This window comes from Nipponia nippon, unplaced genomic scaffold, assembly GCF_047370975.1.
Source record: "Nipponia nippon isolate SJK-2023a ecotype South Korea unplaced genomic scaffold, ASM4737097v1 scaffold_25, whole genome shotgun sequence".
Taxonomy (NCBI): domain Eukaryota; kingdom Metazoa; phylum Chordata; class Aves; order Pelecaniformes; family Threskiornithidae; genus Nipponia; species Nipponia nippon.
In genome coordinates this window covers 3964230-3982069 of record NW_028262342.1, presented here as the reverse complement: position 1 = coordinate 3982069, position 17840 = coordinate 3964230, and the positions used below count along the sequence as shown (strand labels likewise).

The 17840-nt window shown below is 47.6% G+C and overlaps 2 protein-coding genes across 3 annotated transcripts; one reads left to right on the top strand and one right to left on the bottom strand.

The window, feature by feature from the left end:
* Positions 1–800: 800 nt before the first annotated feature.
* GUCA1B (guanylate cyclase activator 1B) lies at positions 801–8583 on the top strand. 2 transcript variants are annotated; one of them, XM_087761952.1, is made up of 8 exons: positions 801–915; positions 1375–1522; positions 1612–1778; positions 1859–2068; positions 3641–3817; positions 4105–4254; positions 5662–5776; positions 6409–8583. In XM_087761952.1, exons 4-8 carry the CDS (start codon positions 1865–1867, stop codon positions 6534–6536), a joined length of 774 nt encoding a protein of 257 aa, XP_087618078.1. In that variant the 5' UTR covers positions 801–915; positions 1375–1522; positions 1612–1778; positions 1859–1864; the 3' UTR covers positions 6537–8583. The 2 variants fall into 2 exon arrangements, with proteins under 2 accessions (XP_087618078.1, XP_087618079.1); XM_087761953.1 differs by lacking the exon at positions 3641–3817.
* Positions 8584–13474: 4891 nt separating this feature from the next.
* On the bottom strand, positions 13475–16927 carry GUCA1A (guanylate cyclase activator 1A). The gene is made up of 4 exons (XM_009462418.1): positions 16730–16927; positions 14658–14807; positions 14030–14120; positions 13475–13635 (listed from the first exon to the last, which is right to left on the bottom strand). The coding sequence occupies exons 1-4, from the start codon at positions 16925–16927 to the stop codon at positions 13475–13477; spliced, it is 600 nt and encodes a 199-aa protein (XP_009460693.1).
* Between the last annotated feature and the right edge of the window lie 913 nt (positions 16928–17840).

The window sequence follows — 17840 nt, the reverse complement described above, 5'->3', positions numbered from 1 at the left end:
ACAACAGACAAGTTATCTTAGAGTTAGGGGCTGAAGTTTGTCCGAAGCATCTAGAAAAGGAAGGATTGAGTTTATTAATCCTGTTGCATTCTTCTAGGCACAAAGATAGACAAACAAGACTCCTCTATATTATTAGATAAAAGTATACCTTTTCATTGAAAGAGAGTGGTCTTAACCTTTCTAGCAACTCCTCCGGTTCTTCCCATCCATCTCCATACTTCTGCTGTACTGCCTATACCCTCTTCTCGCTTATGATGCTTCAGTGAAACCGTGCGTTGTCTGGGCATTCTTACGTACAGAAGTGCAAAGTTACGCTATACTCCTGCAAACCTATATCTATATATATATCTCTATGCACACACAATACTCCTGATGGGTTGCTTACAGGTGTGAGCAGATTCAGAGCAAGCTCTATTCTTACAGCAGAGTATGAATTACTGTACTGTTCTGCAGTATCAAATTTTAGACTGACTCTTGACCAGTGTTTCTCCATGCCAGAAACTCTTTCCAAACCAACAAAAAAAGTGTTCCAAAAAATTGAACAGCTTAAATCCTTCTAGGCCTTAGCATTATTACAATGAGGAATCTATTGTTTCCTATTAATACTGCTCCAATCCTCTTATAAGAAGAATCCTATCTGGATATCAGGCTGGCTCAGACACATTTATAGCTACAGGTCATTTCTTTCCAGCTGGCACAGATAACGGCTGGATTCAGAACACCTGGTTTGATATGGATAAAAACTGGTGGCTCTAGTGAGAAAAGGAAAGAAGAGCAGGTTGCCTGTGGGGAGGGGGGGGGGGGGGGGGTGTCTGATCTCTGGCAGGAGGGGCTGTGAGCTGTCTGCTGCTAGGCTGGGGTGCAGAACAGCGAGGGGCCAGGGGAGAGCTGTATGTTGTACCTGTAGTAAAAGTGGTAAGCAATGTTCAGGGGTAGGGGTGAGCAGGAGAAGCATTTCAATAGAAAAAGGCGCAAAAGGGGGAAGGGGATGTAAGGAGAACTCAATGCTTTAAAAAAAATAGGGAAATAGAGTGTTAAAATATTCCTCTGATTTTTAACTGAGAGGTTTCAGAATTAATTGTGAAAATGAGAGATGCACATTTGTATCTATGTGTGTTTACTAGTTCTCTCAGTCATTTTGTATAGAGTAAAGCCTGTAGGAGGCATTCAATTAACTTTATGCCTTAGCAGGCTTTTTCATGTGAGTGGTGTTAGTTGTATGTGCTTAGTTTGTCAGGATTTGCTCTCTAATTGTTGTTTGGTAATATGCCCTAGTTCACTGAAATGCTGAGTATCCCCTGCAAGCAGGTAGTGTATGCTAGTGTTGAATAACTCATGTTAGGGAAATTCATTTACAATTGTGTTTTTTCCTAGAAAAACACCAGTAAAGTGAGTGGGGTTGTATGTTATGTAAGGGGAACCTTGGCTCCCAAATTCTTTGATGTGATGGTATTAATGTGCAGAAGGACCCTGAGCTCCTGGAGTCTGCTTGTAAATAGGGCACAGCCTGGAACATCTGAAGGTCTCTGTGACTCATAGGTGGGAATCTCCTAATGATCTTAGTTATTTTTATACATGCCTGATACCACACATTATGCTGCCTTAATGCAGAGAAGCAAGTCTACGATCACTGAGCAAGCACACAAAGCTGTAGCGGTGAAAACTGTAGGAGAGAAAGAGGAAGAAGAAAGTAAAACACAAAAAGAAGGGGAAATAGCAAGACGCAATATTAACATCAAGTAAAGGCACAAGACGGTGAGAAGAAAAAGCAACTAAAGGTAATAAAAGGACAGTACAAGCAAAGGACTCTGGCAGGGTTTTCCTTTTGTTCCTTCTTTTTTTAAATCTTGCTTTACAGAGCAAAATGGGACAGCAGTTCACCAATGCTGAAGGGGAGCAAACAGAGATTGATGTTGCCGAATTGCAGGAATGGTATAAGAAATTTGTGGTTGAATGTCCCAGCGGTACCCTCTTCATGCACGAATTCAAGCGGTTCTTCGGGGTCCAGGATAACCGTGAAGCAGCAGAGTATATTGAAAACATGTTCAGAGCTTTTGATAAGAATGGGGTAAGTGGTGAGGAATTTTTACAATTATTTGTCTAATAATTTGCACCTCTTCCATCTGTAATTCAGAGGTGTTTTGGGGCAGTTCCCACCCTTTTTACCATACTTCATGAGAGTAAGGCAAGGCAATGGACCTGCTAGGGCAGGAGAAGGAGCACATGCTGCACTGCTCTGTATGGGCTGGTATGGATTTAGCCTTTCACAAATCTGTACACAAATTAAGGACAGAATGTCCCCTTAAGGGACTAAGGATGGATTAAAAGGTTGACATTTAGGCAGTTGTGTTTTGAGACAGTATTATTGAAAGATCCTCAAATAGCCAAGGTTGTTACATGGAAAAAAATATTTATCTGTTATGACAGAGGGTAATTGAAGTCCTCATCAGGCTTGCTATACATTGGAGGAAGTGTATATATACAGTATGAACAGGTGGCATGTAACAAAATATTGATTTTAGCTGCTCAAAAGCTAAGGAATGCTGAGCAATTCAGACGTTCTGGTTTTGATTCCCTTTGCTGTATTTGTCATCAGATGCCTGGGAAAAGTGGGCTTTCTGGTTTAGTAGCAGTGCACACATACCCATGCACTGGTGCAAAAGATAGTATACTAGCCTGCAATATTTCAGGTAGTCAAAAGAAGTGTAATATGGTGGCCTTTCTTGTCCTGTGACAGGTAAGCAATGCTTGCCAAATGGTTCTGGTTTTTTCTGAAGCTCTTGATCATATTCAGAGTATGGGGTTGGCTGGGGCTGTATATCAATATAGGAAAAAGCGAGATAAGTCTCTCGTCTCTCAGATATACCAATTTCCCTTAAGCTTCCTTTGAAACTGGTGGCAACAAAGGTCAGTTTGTGAGAAAGCATAAAAAAAGCTATGGAAAATGTGGGCAGGTCAGACTTGTCTCAGAATTTGAAGTTGGCAAACCCCAAATTCCTGCAAAAAGCCTGAAGGTCCAGGTCCAAATTCTGTTATGAAAGCTGTGCAGAAAGGGTTGCAGAGCAAATGGTGGGCATAAAAGGTGAAGCCCCATTCCCAGTTTATAGGAGTCTTCCTAATAAGGCTAAAATTTGTTTTTAAGGGATGCTGGTACTTGCATATATTAAGAACACTAAATTAAGCCTAGATTCATGTTTGCTTAAATATGCCCATGGTATATAATCAGTTGAGCAGGACCTAACTATCAAAAGGATTATTGGTAATACGGCAAGAAAATAAAAACAATTCCTCAATTGTCTTTTTGTGCTTACTGGCCTCCGAAGTCCAGCAGTAGCAGTTTTTGCTGATGGTTACTGCAGACCGTTGCGTGCGGGGAGGGGGTGCGTGGCCCAGATCTCCCGGGGGTTTTGCTCAAAGCCCTGGTGGGGAGGGCTGTAGGGTGACATGGGGCCCTGGCTTAGCCCTGGGGCTGGCGCTGATCTGCATGAGGGCCATCTGCTGCAGGCGGCTGAGGAGCCCTGCAGCCCTTCACTGTCTCTGAAGTTTTTAGGAGGATGAACACCTGATGTTAATCCTTTATTGTGGGTGTTCTTGCTGCCTCCTTCTGAATGGTGACACTTTCATTGTCTGTCTTTCTCAGATGAATCAAGATCAAATAAGGGGAAGGATGGAAGAAAGGGGTGATGGTTGGGTGTTGGTCTCATCGGTGAAGCAGCTGGGCTTGTTGAGAATGGCAATCCTGTCCCAAAAAGTCAGCGCCTCCTGCACTGATCCTCATCTGCCTCCCCGTCCTCCATGTAATCCATGTTGTCTTGGGGTATTTAAATTGCTCATTTCTGGAGTCCTGGCAGGTGTCCCCCCCTTATTGCACTGTAGGAAAACTGCTTTGCTCTCTGCTGTCACTCCTTGGGAACTCATCCTTGGTGCAGAGGGGTCTGGCTGTGCTTGCTGATGGTCATGGACTGGCAGAAGTCTTATAGAAAGTGGAAAATAAAAGCTGTCCCATGGAGTATCTTCTTGACGGTTTTTATCTAGGTTTCATAAGCAGTTTTCTATCAACTATACCCAGTTAAGTGCCATTCAGCTGCTTTTTGGTTTCTACAGGATAATACCATTGATTTTCTGGAATATGTAGCTGCCTTGAATCTTGTTTTACGAGGAAAGCTGGAACACAAGCTGAGGTGGACATTCAAAGTATATGACAAGGATGGGAATGGCTGCATAGATAAACCTGAGCTGCTGGAAATTGTTGAGGTAAGTAGGCATTGCCTAATCACTTATTTAAGCAATCACAGGTCTTTGGCAATGTAATGATATATATGGGTTTTGTGATAATTGGGTTTCAGGGCAGCTGTGGGCAGTGATGATGTGAAAATGCCTGACCTTGGTGAACGGGTCATGTGCTGGGTGGTCTGGTGGTGGCTGAGGGATCAGTGAAACCCATGGCGGGCAGCCTGGCCCCTGCTGCTGCTGTCCAGAAACACAGCATCTGGGTGCTGTTGTGGAGTTCTGTATCTCTGCTCGGCCTTTCCTTGCAACCTGTTTACACCAAGATTCATTGCACTGGCCAGTGGAAGAGGGTTTCACCCCATGCCCCTTACAGGAGCCAAGTTTTCTGCCTGAGTAGCTGGTGAGAATACACAGAGAGGCACAAATTAGTACAGAAATCCCTTTTGTAATTATTCCTTTCTGGGTTTCTGTTATGTTCTGCACTTAGTTTTAATTAGTGACTGTGTGAAGGTGTGAGAGGAGGCATGGGGCTTAGCAGACAGTCAGGCACAGGAGACCTGGGATCCTACTTTAGGTGAATATCTTGGTGATTGTGCTAGAGTTACCCCTGCACCACAGCTGCTGCTACCCTTGCACAGCAGTACTTGTCAGGCTCAATCAATGGTTATCAAACATTTTAGGATCTTAGGTGAAATGCAATATCAAGAAAACATCAGAAATTGAACCTGTGGAAAGCAGGTCATTTTGGCTGGAAAGTGTGACCAGTTTGTGGTCTGCAGCCCCAGCAGCAGGTGTGAGAGCATCGGGGGAGCTTGTCTGGGGCAGGTTCAATTATAGTTTTGAGGTCAGCCAGGAATCGGCCAGAGCTGTGTTAGGCCCTTGCTAATCCCCTCTCTGGGAAGACTTCAGGCAAAACCCTTCAGCCTATGGAGTAAAGTTAATAATGAACATGGGAGGAATAGATAAAATCTGCCCCTTTCCAGTGACAAAGTGGAAGAGAAACTATCGGTCAAAATATGTGCTAATACAGGTTTGATCTTGCAGCTTGGGCACAAGCTCCCTGGGAGAGAGGGCTGGGTAAGTCCAGATGTCCCTGGCCTCAGATGTTGGAAAAAAAAAATCATACTCAAAAGGCAGATGATTTTCCCACCTGTGAAACTCTTGCCTTGTTCTTTGCAAAGGAACCCTGAGGTCTGACCAAGGAAAATAGGAGGGCAGCAGCTTCAAAGAGCAAATGAAGCAATCCGCAGTGTGTGTGAGCCTAAGGTTGGAGGTTTCATTAAAGGTCTGAGGCTGTTGAGTGGCAGATCTTTCTAGAAAGGTTAAAACCACAGCCTTTGTAAAAGACCTTTACGCTGTTGTTGGGACAATAATGGAGTTCACTGCTCTTCATTTTCCAGTCCTTATCCTAATCTGCGAACTTCTTTTCAGTCTATCTACAAGCTGAAGAAAGTGTGTCGGTCGGAGGTGGAGGAGAGGACTCCATTGCTCACGCCGGAGGAGGTTGTGGACAGGATATTTCAGTTAGTGGATGAGAATGGGGATGGTAAGTGATCGATGGCTCAGATTGCATTCATGCGTAATGCAGTTATCTGTGCTGGGCAGGCTAGCTTTAATTACGTCTATCAAGAAATCACTTGGGACTATTATGTTACTCATATTAAACGCATTGGGTTTGGTTCTGATCTGTTTGTTTGAATCGAGAGTAACTTGGTGCAGCAGGAGGAACTAATTTTCCTTGTTATTGTAATGTAAAATACAGAGGGGTCGCTATTCTGTCTGGATTTTGATGCCACACAGATCGCATCTTCTGAAAGCCCCCAGTAGCCAGAGCACAGGTCCCAGTCCCAGCAGAAATAGCCTGAGTACAGACAGTGGCTCCAGTCAAATTGGAGCTTGCAGGATCAGACTTGCAATCCTCCTGGAGGAGCGTGTGCAAGCTCATGCAACATTCCATGTTAGCTGATGGGATGGGGTAGGTGTGAATGCACCGGGTTGCAGTGTGGTGGTTTGTCTTTCAGCTAGCTGGCCTAAACTCCATGGGGAAATGAAGTATAGCTTTTGTCTTATTAGCATATTTTCTGAAACAGAGATGGCTTTTACTTCCTGCCTTCCTTTTCTTGTCTTATCTGCCATGTTTTGTCTCCCCATCTTGTGTCCTCCTTGTCTCCTACACAGGGCAGTTGTCTCTTGACGAGTTCATTGATGGGGCCAGGAAAGACAAGTGGGTGATGAAGATGTTGCAAATGGATGTAAACCCTGGGGGATGGATCTCTGAGCAGAGGAGAAAGAGTGCTTTGTTTTGAGAAAATTCAGTTTTGATACAGCTGAAAATGTGATGCTGACCACAGCTGTGGCTCTCTTACTCCAGGGTGGTGGTGGCTTTCCTTTTGAATACAATCTCAGCATCCAGGTGAGAACTTCAGTGGTTTAAGAAGCCATATCTCAATCTAAAACCAATGTGCTGCATACTGCAGGTACCCAGAGACTATTTTTGGCCCATGAATAAGTCTTTCTGTGTACACAATACCATGTTTGCCAGCTCTGGTTTTTGGTTACACCCCAAGGAACAAACTCTTCAGGGCTTCCTGCAGTGGATCCTGGGCAGGGTTTTATTCTGATGGCAGATGGGATCGGGAAGTGAGAAATCGTGATGCAGTGGTACCATCTCCAGTGCAGACTAGTGGCTGCATCATTCATGCCTGCATGATACAAACACATCACACCAACAGTGACACCAAAAGAGGTGCTCTGGCAGGCTTTATACGTCCAGGATGTCTGTATGCATATTTAGTAGACTATACTACTGCTAATGTAAAATGATTGAACATCAACATATTGCTATCAAAAATGAGAACTGGATTATTATAAGTGGTAGCCAAGACAGCACACAGGGGAGGAAAACCCAATGTGTGGGCTGGACAGGTGGAGCAGTAACTCTTTGCATCTCCCTCCTGTGGACCAGAGTCTGCTCCTTCTGCCTGTTCAGAGACCTGGGTTTCTGTGGGGCTGGAAAAATGCTATTTCCAAACACTGAGCAGCACTAGAAATTGTACCTCTTCTTGACAGCCACGTTTAGAGGACAGATTTGCACAAGTGTGATTCTGCTCCTTTTGAGCCCGTTCTTCTTACTGAATCATCACTCTAGAACAGTTTTTCCTGCCCTGTGAAGACTGAGCTCAAGGAGCTCCAGGACTTTTGCTGTACTGGGAGATGTTTTGTGTGGCAGGAGAGAGAAGGGAAGAGCAGAGTTTTGCTTGGCAGTGTCTGCAGTGAGGGGATTAGCGCTGCTTTATCGGCAGGACCACAGAATGGAACAAGTGACAGAAAATCCGAGTGAGTTACTGAAGTAATACAGTGGTTTTACACTGGACTTAATTTAGCCACACACTATAGATATGAAATTTGCACAGGCTGTAGGCTGAGCTCGGCTATCCTAACAGGTATTCCTACATATATACATGTATGTGGAAAGAGAATTTGGGTTGAACCAATATTTTGGTTTTCCTTTATTGGATTTATTTATTGGTTTATTTGCAAGAAAAATTTCCCCAGGAGAGTAACCATGAGTTTTTTGGTTTTTATTTTCATTTTCCCATGGGATCAGTGGGCCAAGTCACATCCATGAAAAGATTTGCAATCTCTTTTTTGTGGCCTTTAATTATGACTGTAGTATCTTTCATTAGGTGATTAGTTTGCTGGTTTGTGGTATTGTGAATTTAGCCAATGTTTAAATTCAGGAACGCGAGAAGCATTCAGGATAAGACACAGTGCTACAGTTCAAACCCATATATGTTTCCACTTCTAAATAGCCTTTCTAAGAGTTTTCTGTAAATACACGCTTGCTTGTGGCATGCTTACTTAGCAGAGCAGAGTAGACTTATAGTTTATGCTGCTGTAAGGCAGCTGTTTAAAGCTCATTCAAGTCAATAGTTTATCAGCCAAAGATCTGAAAGAAAAAAAATCTTGCTTCTGACTTGAGGGCCTGGAAGAAAAGACGCACTTTACTGATTTTCCAACTTGTGGACAAATGTTTTCATGGGAGGATACAAATCTCTAATTCCTTAAATTTCAGCATCTCAACCAACATAACACACTTTGCTTCTTGCACAATTTTGAAGTGGGTGTTTACTTACTGTAGTTGCATGCTGTGGTTTTATTAAATGCTTTAAATGTTCTTACCCTGCTCACCTGGTCAGGCCAGGCACTGTGGGAGCTGTGTGGTGTCCCCCGCAGCAGCAGTCCTCTGCTGGGGTGGTAGAGGGCAACCTAACACTGAGCACTTGTACAGTTGCTTGTAGGAATCTTGTAACACATGAATTTAATAAAGAATTATTTATTAAAATTCTGTTTTGTAGTATTTATCACTTGGGATGAAGGTGAAGACCTGTGTAAGCACCTGCGTATTGGACCAAAATTGTAATATTTAAGGGAGGTGTTAAATGTAACAGGTAACCTGGGTGAGACAAATATAAGGCAGAGATGGCGATGCTATTGCAGATGCAGAGTAGGAAAGGAGTATCTTCTGTTTAACTTCTATGTAAAGATGGTGGAAAACATGTGTATAATAAAAAAAAATTCTGAATGGAATTTGAAATAGTTGCTTACAATGAAGTGAGCTGACAGTGCTGCAGTGAGATGGCTCCTGCCAGGACTGAAACAGGAGCCTTGAAGAACTTAGGGCTCAAAGGGAAGTGTTGGACTCGGCAGTGGGATGCCTCCAGCTCCTCTGGCCCAGGCAGACCGGTGGTGGTAGCGGTGCACTTGTGTTAGTGCTGGCATAGCCCTGTGGAAAATTGTTCTTATCAATTGTGTAATCTTTTGTCAAGAAATCGCAAGGTACTTTAGTCTTAGTCCTATTTTTAAATCCATAGGTATAAACACTTTGATCTCTTCCCAAACTCAGTTCAATGTTAACATCAAGCTGTTGATGTCAGATGTTTTGCATAATCCATTTTTCCAGACTTACAGCCCAGCTAGAATTGGATTTGACTGATCGGATTTCTTTTTAGTCTAAATGGGGAAACAGGAGGACTTGGAAAAGGCAAATGCCATGTGATTTTTCTGATCATCTACCATCTGCTCTGATGTTTGATGCCTCTGAAGTTAGGTAGGACTGAAGGTGAGGCTGTTGCTGAAGGTGGCTGATGGGGAGAGGCACCAAGGAACAGGAGCCAAAGGGGGCACTGTGTCCTGAAATACTCTGGAAGGTGCATTCCCAGGGAAAGCACTGAGCAGTAGAAATAATGAGGCTGAGAAGGAAAGAGGATAATTACATCGAACTCTGTGCTTAGCCATGCTCTTTATTTGTCTGTGCACCTGATACTCTGAGAGGGGAGGTTCATCCATGGGTAGCTGGGGTTTGGTCCCTGCCTGGAGGAAGGGCTTATGTCCAGGCCATTCCCAAAGCACCCATGTGCGGCTCCCCTTGAGAATGGTGTGTTGAAAAGCAGAGTGGCTGGGCCAGGGCTCACACAGCCCTGTGCTGATGGCTATGGGAGCTTTTTGTGGTCTCATGCTCAGCCATTGTCTCACAGCACCTGTGCTCAGCTCTGGCAGTATGGGAAAATACTTCTTTTTTTCTTTCCTCCTTCTCTTCAAAGGAAAATGTACCTCAGAAGTTTAGAAAGTATCTCAAACATATTGCCCTTGAAGACCCCGTATTTAAGGTAATTTAATTGTATTCTGGGATCTGATGCATGATATAGGAACACGGGAGCTGTGCTGCAGGGCAGCTGCATCCCCTGGGGTAAGGGACCTTTAGAAGCATCTGGCTGAGAACCTGTTTTGTTTCATTTCTTTGCCTTTTAGGCCTCACACCCTAATGCACGGGGATGCAAAAGGAGATGTTTTTGCAATTTGCCATCATCTGTTCCTGAGCTCATCATCTTGCTTCTCTTTGATTTTGCTGTCTAGGAGCCCATCGGCTCAATTCCCAGCAGGTTCCCGTGATTCCCAAGTGTTGCTCCTCTGCAGACCGAGGTGGCCCTGTGGGGACGGGACAGGATGGGATGGGGCAGCCCTGGCTCCCCAGGGCAGGCAGCACGGGCAGATGGAGCAGCAGCACCGGCTGCAGCGAGAGGCAGCGGGGCAGGTGGCTTTGCAGAGGGATGGCAGAGCCCCAGCTGGGCTCCCCTGCTGTACAGAGCGTACGAAAGGATGAAGTGCTGCTGGACATCCTCCCTCCAAAGCTGGGCTGGGAAAGGCATGGGCACAGACCCCCCCTAAGATCCCTCCCAATGTCAAACGGTCCATGGACCTACGATTTCTGCATCCCTCAAAAGGCAAATGTGCATTGCAGCTTTTATGGTGTTTTGGCACCTAAACCCCACTGAGATCAATGGCCTGGTGTTGCCGAAAGTCACTCGCTAGTTGGTTTTAGTGTAGCTGCAACTCTTCTTAACAAACCTGGCTCCAGGGACTTGTCCCAGGTCACCGCAAAGGGACCTGACTGCAGACCTGCGGCGCGGTGCTGCAGCCTTGCGGGCCCGCTGCCCCTCTGATAGCAGCTCCCGAAAAAAGCCTCTCCCGCGCTCGGCAGCGAGGCTGTGCTGCCTCGCGTTCACCAGCGATATTGTCACAAGAGTGAGCAATGCGTCCGTGGCTGGCACCTGACCAGACACCACTATTTTGAAATTAATTATGCACGAGTTAGGGCAAAGAGAGTCACAATATTAGTTTTTAATTATTTTTAATTTGCTTTCTTAGAGGCTGAAAAAACATCCTTTGGAGAGAGACGCTGAGGTTTGAAAGGTGCCCTCGGCCAGCCGGCAATTCTGAGACAGCCCTTTTAGAATAACTTTGTCTTTATAAATAGAAATTGGGCTTGTCAGGGCTGCTCCTTGCGGCTTCTTGGGCACGCAGAGGAGAGAAAGGCTGAAGGAAGCCCAGGCGAGACTGACTGTGTCTCTGCGGAGGGCTGGGCACAGAAAGCCCATGCTGAAGTCGGCTCCCTCCTCACTGCCGTTGTGAAGATGATGTGCAGTACGTTTTGTGCTGGTTGTTTGCGGGGAAGTTAATTCTGCTGCGAGGAGGAGTGTTACACACTGAGTAAACAGCTCAGCCCAGCTCTAATAAGAGGGTTGCAGCCTGCTCCCTCTTGCACCAGTGTAAGTGGGGTGGCTGGACAAGCTGGCCCATCAAAGGGTTCCTCTCCATGGCCTTTTGGTTTGAGTGCCTGTCCCACAGCACTGGAGCATGAATCAAGCTGTTGGTGGGCAGCCGGGAGCCGCGGGCGGCTGCTGGGGGGCTGCGGACGTGCATCCCGCACTCGCTGTCCGTCTGGGGGGACAGCAGAGGCTGGAGAGGGCTGCAGGGCTGCCAGATGTGGCCCACCTGGGTGGCAGCAGGAGGTGCCTAGAAATGTGGGTGGGTAAAGCAGAGCTCTAGGAGGAGGAGTTGTAGGACTACCCAGGGGGTGAGGTTTTATTCAAGCAAGCTACGCTTGCTCAACGCAGACAAGGTTCAGGGCTCACGGGATGTGAGAACCCAGGAGGAGCCCCTTTTCTATGCTGATTCTGAAGAAAACAGACCTCTCCCTGTGCTCGTGCGGTTCTTGCAGAAGAACTGTTTTAATGAAGCCAAACCAAAGGTTTCTGCACATGCGTGAGACATTTAATCTGTCCTGCTGGAAACAGAATGATTGATTGAAAGAGAGAAAAAGCACAACCTGAAATAATCTTGTAAAAGATCTTGATTAGTTCACTATAAGATTGGAAGTACAAAAGCTTCCAGGTCAAACACTGTCAAATGAAAAAGATACACAGGAAAAATGGTCAGAAAGTTGCTTATGAATTACAGGAATCCAGTGCTAAATAACAAGTCTTTCAGCTAGGCGAGAAATCCTTCCTGGTGTCCTGTATTGCCTCACCACGCCTGAAACTTGCTCCCGTCAGACGAGGAAACTCCTCTCCCGGAGCAGCCCAGCCGCGGGGATGACGGCTGGTGCGGGGATGAGGCCGCTGCTCTCGCAGCCTCCTTTGTGCGTGTCCTGGGTGCAGCCCCTGCTCGTGGCACTGGGTAATTAGCACTGGCAGACGAGGTTGCTCTCCCAGGATGCTATAATAAGGGGTGACTGGGTTTTATTCCACGGAGGATGGTACCTGAGCCCACTGTACCGTGGAGGTGACGGTACCCATTCCTGCTCTGGAATACTCAGGTACTTGCGGATGCTCGTGGTGCGGACGCTGCGTCTAGCCTGTCTCTAGAAGCGCACCCCTCCAGACTGCATGCAGGTGATTTGCTGCCGTTGTAGTTAAAACCACATGATGCTCGAGGGTACCACGCACCGTCACTTGCAGGAGAGTTTAAGTTTGTTGTACAGGTGATAAGACATGCAGGGATATGCCTACAAACATTCAAAAGTTTTCCCCCTCAGGTTACTGCCATTGCAGCCCTTCCAGGTATTTCAAGGAGAAACATGCCCTTAAAGTTCAGATAGTTGTTAGAAAAAAGGCACCATTCTATGTTTTTAATGCTTTTAAACAAAGAAAAGCCACTGCGTTCACCACTCCACCGCTCTCCTTTTTCTAGCTCATAGATGTTTTTGTCTTACGTTATCACTAATGATTGCTAACATAATAATAACAAATCAAAGAACAAGTGACCAAAAACGCTGATCTCGTGCTCTGGAGATATGTATGGAAAGAGAAGGTTCAGGTCTGCTTTCTAGGTTTTGTACACGTCCTTGGGGGACCCCCCCTCACCGGGGCCAAGTGCCGGGCAGCCCTGGGTTCGTCCCCCGCAGAGGCTGCAGACGCTGGTGTTGGCCACGGCCTTGGGGTGAATTTTGAGGCTCTCGGTGTGATATCTAACCGCATCGCGGGGTGCTGCTCCCCCTTCCCGGGGAGGCGAGACTCTCCCCCCTCTCTGCTCAGCAGCAATATCCAGAGGCCCCTGCACAGCGAAGGGCCCCGTGGCCCTGCTGGCAGTCCCAGGGGTGGCCATGTGCTTCCAGCGTGGCGAGCTGCCGTCGCAGCACCCCTTCTTTGCAGCAGCCTTTCTCTCGCCGGCTGGTGCAGCTGCGGCGGGCAGGGCCAGGGCAGTGCCCGGGGAGCTCCGGGCTCCCCCAAACCGTCTGCCAGGGGAGCGGCGCCTTCGGAGCAGATCCTGGTCCCTGCGCCAGTGGGATAGTCTATCGGTGGTCGCACTGGCGCTGGGACAGCTCACCAGCTCCTGCAACCACGTTTTGTTTTAATAATGCGAGGGGGGAAAAGCAGAGATGAAGGGGAGGCATCCCAGGAGCCTACTGGGCAGCCTCCGCCTCCTGCTCCGGCTCGTGCGGGTTCTTCCCGTCGTTCTGGATCAACTGGACGATGTGCGTCAGGTCCAGGCTGCGGGTGAGGATCTCGAGCAGCACCTCATCCTTTTGCACACCCTCCATGAATTCTTCCAGGGAGAGCTCACCTGCGAGAGCACGTTCAGAACAGGTCGGTTAAATCCTGCAGCCTTTCTCCTCCCTCCACTGGCAGCCTCGGAGCAGCCTCCCAGGAGCTGCACGGACCATAAAACGGGGCCCTTCCCGAGGTCCCGGGTCTGTGTATTGTACACCCCAAACCTCATCACAGCTAAACCCCACGCAGATCCCCACACTGCCAGTATGAAGAGGGGCAGCTTGCAGTGTCCCCTCGGGCCAGCTACAGCCCGCGGAGGGGACGGGGAGCTAAACCTTCGCGGAGAGCCGCGCTCTGCCAGCTCTCCCCATGTCCTGGTGTTTTGGGACATCCAACCTCTGGAATTGCTCTGTCAGGTAAGGGGGAAGTGGGAGCAGTGTTTGGCATTGCATAAGAAAGTTCCTCACCATCTCCATTTATATCAATTTTGTCAAACACCATGTTAGTGAATTCCTCAGCTGTCATCGTTTCGTTGCAGCGGTTGATAGCTCGAATAGCCTGGAGGGAAAGAAGGACGCAGAGGACAATTACTGGGTGTATCCATTGCTACAAGTGGTTAAGTGACCAGACATGAGAGGCCAAACTTTTCTGCAGGCAGGTAGGTTCTGAAAGGAATAAGTCCTTTCTAAAAAACTGGAGATTAAAAACACTTAAAAAGGCAATCAATGCATTAAAAGATTATGTGGGCATACTGGGATAAGCCAGGAGCTGTTCACCTCCACAAATCCTTAGATTAAATTCAAGTGCTTATCTCAGCCGGGGTTTCAGTGGACGTGGTCAAACAACCTGCAAGGAGAAGACGAGGGGTTGCTGCGTGTCGGGGCGTGCGGGTGCTGTGGGGTGTGGGGCGCTGGAGGCAGGGAGGCCAGCCTGGTGGCAGGACTGGCAGAGGACAAGCAGCAGGTTTGGCCAGCGCCTGCTCATTTACCAGGGAGTTGTCTTTCGGGTTGGAATGTTCCTGTTACAACCTTTCTGTCTACCTGTGTTTAATAACCATTGTCTGTGAAAGAAACAGAAAAAGCTGAGCCCACTCACTTTGATGATGTTCAGCAATTCTCCCCGGTCGATGCAGCCATTCCCGTCCACATCGTAGAGCTTGAAATACCACCGCAGCTTCTGATCCACCTTCCCTTTCAGGACCAGACTCAGAGCTGCCACATACTCCATAAAATCTATGTAGCCATCCTAAAAGCAGAAGGTTAGAAGCTAGGTGAGATTAAAAGCGAAGAGTCAGGCAGTAAGTGATTTTCCTGGTCACTTTTGGAAGTCCCCACTGGAAGACTTCAGTGTGTGGCCACCACCTCGAGAGCAGGGGCTTGGGGAGCGCAGAGGCACCGGTTAAAGCCCACGCACCGTATGGTGAGGGCTCCACGTTAACCTGTGCAGAGTCGTTATGTGTCGATCACGAAGGAACTCGGTGTGTGTACCTGGCCTGGGGACTAACGAAGCCTAGAAAGGTAGCCTGTCCTAAAGGAATCTCTTTATGCAAAGCGGTGTAATTCAGAGGTCGAAGAGGAACAGGCTTATGGAGATGAGCCCTGATGGATTACCTCACGTTATCCTGTCTGCACATGCCCATAGCTCTTTGCTGCTGCGAAGGGGTCTCGCACGCAAGCCTCCAGGAGAGGAACGAACTCAGGAATTGCCCCAGCAACGTTGCTGACATCTTGGGCCGGGAGGGCGCTGCTCTGTCCCTGTGCCATTTGTGTATCTGCTTCACATTTGGTCACGTCAAAAGCACAAACAATTTTATCTTTGACTTTCCTCCTAGGTGTTTGCCCGCCACCAGCTCACTCCACGGTGTAAAGAGACGTTCAGCGGGGCCCGCAGACGGCTCTCCAGCCAGCCTTACAGTGCCAATGCAAAGCCGTGCTGGGGTGAGCTCCCGTGCCACCAACCTGATCCCGGCACTGCCCCGTGACGTTCACAGCTTCTACGAAGTTTGCTAAAACGCTTAGTGCCCGCCACAGAGCATTTCGATGTCACGGACCATTGAGATACAAAGCACTTTGAGGGAAAACGGTTCCTACTATAAACCACAGGAAGTCTTTGGGAGGGAATAAGCCGGGATTTGTCAATGAACAAAGCCACCGCACCACGGGGCAGGTTCAAGCAGAGATCATCTGCTTTATCCCACTGAGCCAGATCAGGTATAAATAGCCGCTGAGCCCCATTCCCAGCAGGAGTTCCTGTGCATCAGTCCCGTTTTCAGGCATGCGTTCAAACATGGGGCAGTGAGCAAGGTAAAGGCCAAGGCACAAACAAAATACCTAAAGGATTTATGGCCTAAATTGTATTATTTTCAGTGGGATTAAGCCCACTAAGCCCTTCAGCTTGCCATAAAACGTATTCCTCATCTCACATGAGGTGCAATTTCAAATCATTTGCAAGTAAAGGAGGGTGGTTTCCTCTCAGAGGTACAGCATCCATCTGCTTCTCTGGAGCTGCTCCTGAGCCGGGCAGGCAGCGTTCCCCAAGGCGTGCAGGTGCTCCAGGACTGCCCCGCTCCGGCGTCCCGCACCGCGCCAGCCCGAGGGCAAAGCCTCTCCGCAGGGAACAAAGGGCCCAAGCTCCTTATCGTATGGGACCGCGCACACGTAATAAAATCAATGAAACTGTAATCCATTTATAATTTAAAACAATAGAAAAACAAACCCGATCTGTTCTGTAAACCATAGCTCATGCCACGCTGCATGGCCCGGGAACTCGCTGTTTCTGCATGAATGCAGCGCTTGTTCTCACGCCGCTTGCTTGTTCCTTACTGTCACAACATTCGATATTTAAGGACTAAAGGGAACTTCATTTTAAAGGGATCAGAGACTACCAGATACAACACCACTAATTTAATAATTTAAAACTAATAGGGAAATATCAATTCTGGGAGAAGTCTATTTTCTCCAAGAACAGTCAGCAGGTGAGGAGTTTTTGCTGACGTTTTTCACCTTACCTAACTGATTTTACAATTTACGAGGCCATGGAGAATCGGACCGTACATACTTAGACACACATCTATATTGCATACACCCAGATACACCAGACGCGATTGCAGGCAGGGAGCAGAGCACAGCTGATCCCTGCGCAGGCTGAGCAGGAAGGACAATATTTACCTTATTAAAGTCAAACGTCTCAAACATTTGCTCAACGTATTTGTTCGCTGCCAGACTCAGGTTTTTCAAGCCAAAAAACTGTTTGAACTCATAGAGGGTGAGCTGGCCAGAAGGACACTCCGTCATGAACTTCTTATACCACTGGTGGCACTCGGTAGAGCTCAGCTCCTCCACGGCTTTCCCATCCATGTTCCCCATCTCCACACCAAGTGCTGGTCACTTTGCAGCCAAAAATGGATGTTTTCTGAAATTCGAGGGCTTTCTTTTAAATTCTGCTTCTTGCCTTTAAAGTCCAAATGTACCCAGCACTGCAGGGATCACAGTATCAGGAAAAAACAAACCGCCTTGTGTGCGGGCCGTGCCGATTCAGTGTTGGTGGTGAGGGACACAAAAGACACCTCTCCCCAGGAAAAATCAAAAGCACAAAACCCTCTTTGGCCAAGAGGGTGACATTTAAGTACCCAGCAAATCCCTCGCCGGCCAATGAGGCTCAGGGGGGCGATGGGCTCCTGCCAGGCATTAAGAGTTCAGGGTTAAAATAGAAAGGAGGTAAAATGGGAAAGTCTCGCAGATTATAGGCCCAGCAGGAGATTATGAGGGGGGAATTTTCTCCATGATGGTGTAATCTCCTAATCCACTTCATTTATGATTTTGTGGGGGGACACGAGCAATAACTTTTGCACCAAAATCAGAGTAAGAAGAAAGAGAGAAAACCAGCTGGAAGTCTCTGTGCTGTTACTGTCTTTTTGGTCTCCCTTAGCCTCGCTCGGGCTGGAGGATTTCCAGACGGGGCTGTCAATTTGAGCCTGAAATTCAGGGAGGGGGACGTGCCATTTCAGCTCCTATGAGAGATGCTATATGAGGGTAAATTTAGTGTGCTAAGACAAACATAAAAACAGAATTGCTTTGAATGGCAAAGCTTTAAGTGCTTTAAATGCAGACACCAGCTGCTACGATGACCTTCTCCCGGGGAAGCTCCCTCTCCACCCGTGCTCAGTCTCTCTGGTCCCACCAGTCCCGCACGCGGCACATCCCGGGAGCGCCCTGGCCGCTGCCTTACCACAACTCGGCTGGCGCCAGGGGAGTTGAATGCAGCTTCGATTTTCATTTA